At 42.1% G+C, this 10,254-nt stretch overlaps 1 protein-coding gene across 1 annotated transcript; it reads right to left on the bottom strand.

Moving 5' to 3' along the window:
• Positions 1 to 2,026: 2,026 nt before the first annotated feature.
• metap2a (methionyl aminopeptidase 2a) lies at positions 2,027 to 10,012 on the bottom strand. Its single transcript, XM_042496526.1, has 11 exons — positions 9,838 to 10,012; positions 8,950 to 9,063; positions 8,659 to 8,721; positions 7,660 to 7,762; positions 7,207 to 7,368; positions 6,774 to 6,955; positions 6,459 to 6,553; positions 4,999 to 5,095; positions 4,802 to 4,905; positions 2,758 to 2,873; positions 2,027 to 2,557 (listed from the first exon to the last, which is right to left on the bottom strand). Exons 1-11 carry the CDS (start codon positions 10,010 to 10,012, stop codon positions 2,305 to 2,307), a joined length of 1,464 nt encoding a protein of 487 aa, XP_042352460.1. The 3' UTR covers positions 2,027 to 2,304.
• Positions 10,013 to 10,254: the final 242 nt, after the last annotated feature.

The following is a 10,254-nucleotide window of genomic DNA, read 5'->3' as shown; positions in this document are numbered from 1 at the left end:
GGGAGTCTGGGACTGTGCAGGTCAGAACAAGTAACTCCTGGATGAGGGGAGAGGATGAAAAAAACATTAAAGGAATCAGGCGGCTTAATCTGAACAGCTCTGCTCTGAGCCGGCAAACTCGCCCGCCTGCTGTCTGACAAGAGCAAAACACACTCCGCCCTCTCCACTCTGGAGTACATGCAACCGGCTCAAACACTCGGGATTGAGTTTGCTCTCACGGCTGGTTCAGTTACAAGAGTGGGTCATTGTCGGGTTGCTTCTGTCAGACTTGATTCTGTGAGGATTTTCTGCTGTCCTCGTTCGCTCTGCTTCCACATGAGGAGGATTTACTTGAGAGGGACTCTATGAACTCAACCCTGTGGGAGCCTGTGTGTGTGTGTGTGTGTGTGTGTGTGTGTGTGTGTGTGTGTGTGTGTGTGTGTGCGTGCGTGCGTGCGTGCGTGCGTGCGTGCGTGCGTGCGTGTGTGTGTGTGACTGTGAGAAAAAGAGCACACACTCTCTAAACACATGCTCCTCTTTTTGGCCTGTGACTCCAGCGGCCCCAAAATAAATATGTATTAAAGGCCTGGGCATTCACTGACATCACAGTGCATCAGATCCCGAGTCCACAGGCCATTTTTGAGCCAGGCCCAGTTAAGAATAGGTCTGGTCCGCTGTCTCCAAGGAGAAGGACAAACTCTATGAGGAGACACGATGCATTCCTCAAACATGACATCACCGCCCATGTCCTTGTCCCAAAGACTTTACCAAAATAAGAGAAATGGGCTGAACAGTTTTCTTGTAAAGGACAAAGTGGTGATTTCGGGTGCATGGATGTACTCTGCTACCAATGTGATATCTGTAAAGTTGTGTGTCCTGTATGTTGTTTTGGGTTTTTTTTTTTCATATAAACTGCATTAACTACACATCAGTGCAATCATTCTTAATGCTTCTGGAAAAAGTCTGTTTCCGTCCTTGATGATTTAATGCTGAGGCACGCAACCTGATGTGTCTTACTGTAACATCTCTACTCATGCTGATGACTGATATTTGACCCATGCTTTAGTACTGCCCTCCTTTGGTTTAAAGAGAGAAATACATCTGTACATCAACAGGTATTGGCAGTGTAAATAAGCATGCTAAACTCTTAAATATACAGTGTGTAGAATTTAAGGGAGATATGTTGTCAGAAACTGAATATACTATAATAAGTTTGTTTAGTGTATAATACCCTGAAAATAAGAATCATCGTGTTTTTGTTACCTTAGAATGAGTGGTTTTTAAATTGGACCTGGAATATCAGCGTTTCAATTTCTAGCTCAGAGAAATTTCTCTTCTTGGCCATATTGTGTCTCTGCATGTCATACACTCAGGATGAAGTCTCTAAACCCAGAATATACTGGTGCAGGATATGTAAATGACACATTTATTAACACCCCTTCAATCTTGTTTGTGATCACGGAATTGCACACAAACACTATTGTTCGATAATTTTTGCACTTCTACGTTGGTTTGTACGTTGTAAATGAAGGCCAATGTGTGCCTACCTTATTTCTGATCCAGACGGTCAGGAGGCTTTTACTTGGAGCCGTGTTACCTGCAGAGGTCTCCTCACTGTTTTGTAAAATGAAACTGCTTTATTCAGTGTTTTTACTGCTTTGAATCACCTAATCCGTTTGTTTTGTAGAGGAAGAGACCTCTGCGGATAATTCAGCTCCAGGTTATAACCTCCTAAACAATGAATGCTGAAGGAATTTTAACCAGGAGAACCTTTAGCTAGTTGCAATCTGCAATCCTTATCACTAGATGCCACTAAATACCTCTAAATCTTACACAATGCTCCTTTGGGATTTTATCAAAATGCACAGTAATCGATGCAAGATTTATAACAATTTATTTCTTATAAAACTGCCTCAAGCAAAGAAATATAGAAATATAAATATTTCATTGCAGTTTCCCCACAAGGTCTTAACAATGCAATGAAGCAAAGCATTTTTTAGACGAGGTATTCGCCAAAACCTTTTTTGCATTTTTCCTTTGCATATACATTTTTTGCATATTTCCTAAAAGCAGCATGTTAAAATATGACTAAAATGACGACACTACATTTCTTAAAGATATGCCCTTTGTCTATTGTCTCGATCCTTTGGAAAAATAAATACTAGTAAGCTACTGCCATGACACTTTGCTCTTGCTAGAATAACTACCTAAAGGTGCTCAAGCAGTGGAAATTTAGATCAGAGAAATATTGCATAATTGCTATCAGTCTGCAGAGGTTTGTTGTCTTTGAGTTGTCATGCTCCGCCTTGAGTTTTGGGCGCATGCTTAGTAGTCTTCTCCCCGGCTCACTACCTCCTTGCAGGTGGGCCTGAGTAGGATGGTGTGCTCGTACTGGGCGGTGTAGCTGCCCTTGATGTCGCAGAGAGGTGGGTATGGGTCTACGATGCCAAGGTCACACAGATTCTTCAACGCCATCAGGTACTTGCTCTCGCCAAGGCGGTCCAGCCAGCGGCGGCAGAACGCCAAAGTGCCAAAGTTCTCATTGATCACATTCAGTAGATGTTTAGCCCTTGGAAGTCTGCAGCACAGTAGAGTCAGAAGTGAGACAAACTGGACATTGACTATATAGAAGTAAACAAAAGTGTATTATAATCGCAACCTCCTTTATTGGAATTATGGACTAAAAGGCAGGATATAAGGTAAATGTCTAACTATAATTCATTTTTCTGAATCATTATTTTGAAATTCAATATAGAGATGAGATGAAAACAGCAGAACCTTATTGGTACGTGTCCAACATGGAAGTTTTTCATGTAATGTGAGCACTCCATGTCATCGTGGACGGCACCTCTCCCTGTGCTGCCAAATGTCTCAATTGCATAGGCTTCGCCTTCCTGAGAAGCATCAACAAACGAAAACACTTCATGTAAAAAGGTAGTATTTTTAAGACAGTGTGTATCTATATACAATGTACTATATACATACTATATACAGACTTTATGAAGTACTAAGTACACTAAGTAACACTTGTTATCTGCATTGTGTCTTTTCATAACAAACACCCATCCAAGTTTCTGCTCGTTACATGCATACAGTCTCCTTCACAATAAACTTATAATGCAGGTAAAACCCTTTTTTACGTTTATATCCTTAAGTTTAGGCAACAAAATCACATGGTTAGGTTTAGAAAAAAACGTGGTTTGGCTTAAAACCACACTAGAAGCACTAGAAGCTAACAGCAGGCTCCCGCGTAAAAGTCCATGGTTTGTTAGACCCATCCACCTCCCCTACCGCCGGCCCCTCTCCAAGGCAGGTAAAATTACTGGGGTTTGGTTTAGGAAAAGAAACAGTTCATGAGGATGAACCTCAAAATAACTCAAAGTCCACACGGTTCTGAACACCAGTCTTCTGGTGAAAGTCTGCATTTTTGAAAGCTATCCACCACCCTGACCTGCCTCCTTACTGGAGGTCACATCATTGCTGTCTTCCCAAATACATGTGTTACAAATTTTGGTGCAGTACTATCGCAGGAAAACGTACAAACGGTGCATGAAAACTGCCTGAGAAATCAACACAAATAAACAACTTTATTAACAAACAATAAGAAATAAACAATAATTTTTATGTGTAAATTTGTCTTTTGTTTTTCAATTGCGCCTTTTTGCCTTTTCACTTTCTATTACTCTAATCCTCTCCACATACAACCCACTAATTCCCTTGTGAGCAAGCATTTGAATGCCCAAAAAAGGTAGGTGGGGATAGGGGGGATCTCAGTGCTCCTCCCCCCAACTCCCCACTGGGTGACCCCCATGGTGGCTGCCTATGTCACCTATAGATCCACCACTGTCTACATATCTGTATCTATACACCTGAAAGGACAAAAACACTCCAGGGGGACTGAGAGTAAATTAAAACCTCTAAAAGCCAGGGGCTGACATATTCGTGTGTAGTCTATCAAAGACTAGTGTCCTTTGTGGAGCAGCGCCTCGTGCGAGTCGATTGCCTGGGTTTCATTGGCGTTTTGTGTCTCTATCAGCGCGTGGCTGTTGTTGGAGTCCCTGTGGTATTAGCTGATAACACTGCGACACCCTCTCTCGCTGCACCGATAATCAGTCAAAGTGCTAGCAGCCCTGTGGCACACCCAGCTGCCACTCCAGCCGCGCACTCTCTGATCACAAAGAGGGTAATGGCCGTGTTACACCAACACACTTCAGCTAAAAATACAACACGCAAAGCTGCCACCTCAGCAGCAACACCCCCCCAACCCTCCTGGAACCATCAGGTAAAATGCCTCACTCAGCAACTTGCCAATTAAAATGCTCAGTTCTGTCCAAATACAGTCATGTACTGCAGCTGTGTGAGTGTGAGGCAGCCGTGGATCTCAGAAATGTAAGATAGTGCAAAGCCATGTTCCTCCTTGGTGAAGCACCGGCCTGTTAATGAACTCTGGATGCCCACAATTCAGTGCTCTTACGGTGAAATGAGGGGCTGGAGTTTTAACACGTGTTGCGCCTCGATGCGGCTGGTAATTCCATTAAAGGTGTAATTAAAGTGCTGACGAGGGTGACTAAGAAGCTGTTAGTGCAGCGGACTGGAACATTTCTCCACACCTCGTCGTAACCCTAACCAGCCACATGTTCTTCCAATTACACTTAAGAATTAAAAAGGGTTTATTTATATGCAAGGTCAAGCAGCTAATAAAGGTTTAATTTCAGGCACTTCAGAAAAAAGAGGCTAAAGTGTTGGTTTGTGCTCCAGCATCTAGTCACATCCACATTTGGCCAGCATGAAATAATATTTGGAGAAATCTGTTTGTACAAACCTCCATCCTCGTTGCTTCTCCGCCTTTAACAATAGGGACTGTCTTCCCTGAGTGTATCCTGTACGGTCCAATAGAGTGGCCGTTGAGGTTCCTGATTGGCTTCACTAGAGAGAGAACGCCACACAGAGGTTAAATACATCGGTATAAGCGCAGAACCTGTGCATGACAGAAAAAAGAGATTAATGACCTCATATTACCTTGATATGTTTTCCCATCTATCTCCACTTCATAGGACTCCATGACCTCCTGAATGGTCTCTCCAACATCGCACAGGCGCACATCAATTCCTGCAAACTGGTACAGAGAGGTGTTTACACTCACATCATTGCATCGCTCACACACACAGTCTTGACATTAATGTGACGTATCTGATTTTATAAAGGACACAAAGTCCTCAGTAGTTACCAACAAACAAACTGCACAAACACAAACAGCAGTTCCTGAATAACTTTAAATTGAGGACAAATAACCTTTATTTTCATAGTCAATTTATCTGTTGACTATTTTCTCAATCAATCGAGTTCTTTGGTCTATAAAATGTGAGAAAATTGTGAAAAATGTTTATCAGTGTTTCCGAAAGCCCCAGATAATGTCCTCAAATGTCTTGTTTTGTCCACAACCAAAAGTTATTCAGTTTAGTGTCATAGAAGAGTGCAGACACCAGAAAATATTCACATTTAAGAAGATGGAATCAGAGATTTTTCACAAATTTTCCTCAAAAAAATATCTCAAACTGATTTATTAATTATCAAATTAGTGTGAAATAATGGAATAGTTGACAATAGTTGTCTTCAGTGAATCGTTCCTGAACCAGTTACTTACAGGCACAAAACTTAAATCTAATCAAGTGCAATTTTGTATTTCATCATTTCTTGCAGCTTCATTTTCTACTCTTTATTACATTCTCAATAGACGTTGCAGTTACAAATTTTCTGAGTGATACAATTTATCTTTTATACTTTTGTGTAAATGGTTTTGAGTTTTTTAAAGTAATTCATTTATGCTAGGGGAGTCACTGATTTTACAAGATATAAATAATCTTTTCTGTATTCTTCATACCATTAAATGCCTATATTTTTTTTTTTCAACTTTAGGATATTAAATTAACTTTTTTTGCATTTGACTTATACCTTCTTTTTTGCTGACACTTCTATTCTCCAATTTTCTTATCTTATCCTTATCATTACTACCTAATTATGTAAGAATTAGAGATGTGAACTGGCAAGAATCTCGTGATAAGGTACATTTCACAATACGGGAGTTAATATTCAGTATATTGCAATACTGTGTGATATTGGCATGTATGATATTTAATGAATTAGCACCCATGGATGACATCACTGTCTAACATGAAAGTAACATACTCAACATACAATTATGTAGGTTCAGTTTAGGAGAAGAAATGGATGCACATGAAATTAACTTGAAGTTCACTTTGTCTCACACAGTTCTGAACACTTGTCTCCTGGGGAAAAGCCCTGTGTTTGTTTTACCCATCCAACCACCCTCCTTACACAAACTTGATTTTAATAAATTGCAATCTAGACATGAACATTAATGGAAATGTGCTGAGAATATGATGATTCTCTTTTTTTTTGTAGTCAGGATTTTTCGTCAGTGTAACCAATAGTGCAAAGAAGCCCCATTCATGTGTTACCTTAATACCGGTGTTAGTTGCATCTCTCACAGCCTCCAGCAGCCTGTCGTACTTTGGATTGAAAGTAACGGTGAAAGCACAGTCTATAATTCGACCTGAAAGACCCGAAAGTTTGGTCACTCACAAAAGTTTCTCTGAGGTTATCATTCTGCAGAAACATTCAGCATGTATTAATCTAAAAAAAGTGAAAGTTAATTAATCTTGGAGAACAGTTTATTCCAGGCACTAAGAATTGTAATGTATTCCTTTCATAATAAATGCCAAGTGTGAAATAGCAGAGCAGAAGCACTTATAAAGTTGTTGGCGAGCTCTCACCGTTGATGTGCGTCCCAAAGTCAATTTTGCAGACGTCGTCATAGCGCAGCACAGTGGGGTCTCCTGCGTTTGGGGTGTAGTGGGCAGCACAGTGGTTGATGGAGCAGCCGGTAGGGAAGGCCAGGCCTGCCTTTAGCCCGTTCTCTTTGATGAGCCTCCTAGAGCAGTCCTCCAGCTTCTCACTGCCAGAGACAGAGAGCAGCACAAAGGGCCAAAGGATGACAGCAACAATGAGACTGTTGTCAGCACAGATAATGCATCCAGCACAAAGCACTTCTGCTCTCTTTGATAATTTTAAAACACTCTCTTGCAGGCGAGGACAAAGAAGTGCTGATATCAATTTCAGCCTCAAATGAGCTCAGGCAGGTACGAGCAGCCAGAATTTAAGTCTATTAAAAGGGGCTCAAGGGAAATATTTCAGTGCTTGTCTCACCAGATGTCAATCATGGTCATTCCTGGTTTGATCCAGCTCCTGACATACGAGCGGACCTGCCGATGTGCCTCTGCCGCCTCCCTGAAATCACTCCACATCTCCTCGTTGGCCCTGTCCAGCGCCCGCTTCTCTTCGCTGGTGGTCCGCCACGCTGCACTGCGCCTAGTGGGAGGTGGACAGGCACACCACAGAGAGGAGGAACTCATCATTTTCTCATTATACAAATACTTGTAAAGACGCACTCTTATAGTAACTCTGCACAGGTGAAAGTCGTGTTGATACTTTTTCACATATGACAAAATTAATTTGCTCCTGAACAGGCAATTAAACCAAACATTGCACCTCATTATGCTATCTGAACACACAAGTGCAAAGCAGAGAGACCTAAATAAAAACTATCACGCAGTGGAAGACTAACTGCTGAGTGTGAGGGACGATGTGGAGGTCACACACCCGTCTTTCGATGGTGGATATTCACACTCCTCTCCCTTTGGAAAGTCTCCGCTGGGATAGAGCTCACAAATAGGGATTGAGGGAGGGTCAGTCTGTCCCTTCACTGTGGCCCAGATAGTGAGGAGGAGAAGGAGAAGCAGTGGAAAGCAAAGAGAAAAGAAAACAAGTTATCCTCCCCGTGTCCATGACATTAACATTTTAACCCGGCTGAAGAACACAGTGCAGCTCCTGACTTACAGATCTAATTAAGTAAGACACCTTCAAGTAAAAGAAACTCAATGAATTACATTGCTAGAGAAATATGTGGCAATATGAAAGCACTTGTATCATATAGTGGACCTTTAGGATGACTCACTTTCAGTTCTCTCCCCTGACAATGTAACATTACTGAGTATGATGTCATTAATTTTGTTCTGTCTGCACGGCATGTAAGGTCCTGTAGCAATTTGTCCCACGTCTCCTGTTTCAGTCCTTCATAATGTAACTCTCATGACACTAATTACCAAGGTCAACCTGCTTTTGTGCACCTGTTGTATTTACCTAATGATGCAGACTTCTTACAGTGAGTGCATATATAAAATCTGATGTGACTCTTTGACTGTATATATTCTGCCACTGTGATGTAAATGGTAGTTTAAAGGTCTACACCTATACAGGGTTTAAAGGCTGTGGCTACTCCCCACCAGTCAGTTTAGAGCTGAAGAAGCCTCTTGGATGAGAGGTGAAATATCTTCAAGAAACTCAAGCAAGACCAGTTGTCTGGGGGCCATATTCAGTCAGAATATGGCAACTAACCAAACAGCAGCCTATTACACACAATTTTTGTGGTTAAAAAAATACGTTTTTTTAAAGTGAGTGTGGATAGGGGGCCGAGACAGGACTTGGAAAAGGGTTCAGAAAATGCCTCCCCTGTCCACTGTAAAATTACACCTTAGTCAAAAGGTAATCTGTTGCAGACTGTAAAGACACATTTGCTGCACTGAGAAAAAAACAGCTTACATCCTTTCTTCTTTTTCTTCTTCTTCTTCTTTTTTCCAGCTGAGTTCTCTCCTTCGTCTCCATCTGTTGAAAGCATCATTAGTTTCAATACAGTTTGTAAAGTGAGAAATATCGACAGGCGCTCGGGCACGATTCCCAGTGTGCTACTGAAAATCAGATATCACATTGCAGATATGACCAGCTGAATTTCACTGAGCACTTTCAGGGGGCTTTTAAAGTTCAACACAATCACCACTGCAGATGATGAGGATGAGGATGGTAGTGATGATGACGATGGTGGTGAGGAGTTACCTTCTTCTCCATCCTCCTCCCTCTCTTTGTCTGCCAGTGTTTGCTGCTCCAACTGTTTTGTCACATCACCAACACCTCCGGCTTCTCCATCCCCCTCAGCTTCATTTGTCCCTGCTGCAAAGTCACACACCCTCGTGCATGCATGTGCAGGTGAACACGCACGTGTACGCCAATGCACATGCCATGCACACACACACACACACACACACATACACACACACACACACACGCACACACAGAGGAAGTAAATCATTTGTGGTACAGTCATTTCAAGAAAGTGCATCCACTACGATCTCAACTTGGCAGGGTCTGTGCATAATTTCTTCCTATACCTTGGGAGTCAATACCCTCAAGGGCATATGTACCTTGCAGCATTATGACATTTAGCCCTTCATAGGCAGAGCTGTGTGAACCACTTGACTTATGGCAGGTTCAGCAACTCAGGATGTTATTTTTCCCCATTATGAGACAGTGAGGCTGCAATTATCATCATGCCTTTTTGCATTAGAGTGGTTGTCATCTTATTGCACTAAAACTGTGGATACTTCTATTACATAATTTCATGCAGCTTAGGGGGATTTATAGGCTTGAACATATTTAATCTGGAGTAAAATTAAATTTTATTCCATCTTCAAATGACAGCTTTCCATCAGTTTTGATGGTAAATTGCGATTTTCAGAGAGTGTCCCGTTTCCATACGAGCGCCCTTACCTCCAGCGGCAGCCGCTCAGAGTTGGGACAGCTGCACAGGAATGCCATCTGACAGGTTGAAAAGTCTCCTGTCCCGCATATTTGATACTCGTGCTCTACACCGAGTGGCACACGAGGAGACAATTTTGCGCTATTTTCTCTCAAGCGATTCTCAAACCGCAAAGTGATGCCCCTTACCTGGTGCGGTGGTCTTACTCCTCTTCTTCTTTCTTCTCTTTTTCTTCACTGATTCTGAGGCGTCCGCATCTTCTCTCTCCTCGTTCAAGTCGTCCCCATTGAGAAGTTGAGGCTCCACTTCATGCTGTAGCTGTAGCTCCGCCATGATCAGCGACTGAGAGGTGAAGTGACGCATAAGCTGCTGAGAGCCTCCAGTGGTCAAAGCAGAAAAGTGTGCTGGAGGAAGCTGAGCCAATAATGAGCTATTAGACAATCTCTGTGCAACTACTTGACCCGAGTGGAGGAAGACGATCCTGCTCTGTCCTGAGGAGCACAAACTTTCATTTCTCATCACTTTTTTCTGCAGGGAAAATTACATTTTGGGACAAACTATAATAAGACGGCAACACAATCCCAGTGTCTATTTGTGGAGGCTGA

Source organism: Plectropomus leopardus, chromosome 11 (genome assembly GCF_008729295.1).
Source record: "Plectropomus leopardus isolate mb chromosome 11, YSFRI_Pleo_2.0, whole genome shotgun sequence".
Lineage (NCBI taxonomy): Eukaryota > Metazoa > Chordata > Actinopteri > Perciformes > Serranidae > Plectropomus > Plectropomus leopardus.
The sequence above is the reverse complement of the archived record's forward strand: the minus strand, read 5'-3'. Positions and strand labels throughout refer to the sequence as shown.

Bases quoted from the DNA above. Each gene is read 5' to 3' on its own strand.
- metap2a (XM_042496526.1), bottom strand. From the start codon at position 10,012: ATGCGTCACTTCACCTCTCAGTCGCTGATCATGGCGGAGCTACAGCTA. The intron at 8,722-8,949 runs GTAACTCCTCAC...TGCTTTCAACAG, and splicing joins GGAGGAGGATGGAGAAGAAG to ATGGAGACGAAGGAGAGAAC. The intron at 7,763-8,658 runs GTAAGCTGTTTT...TCTGGGCCACAG, and splicing joins GAAGAAAAAGAAGAAAGGAT to TGAAGGGACAGACTGACCCT.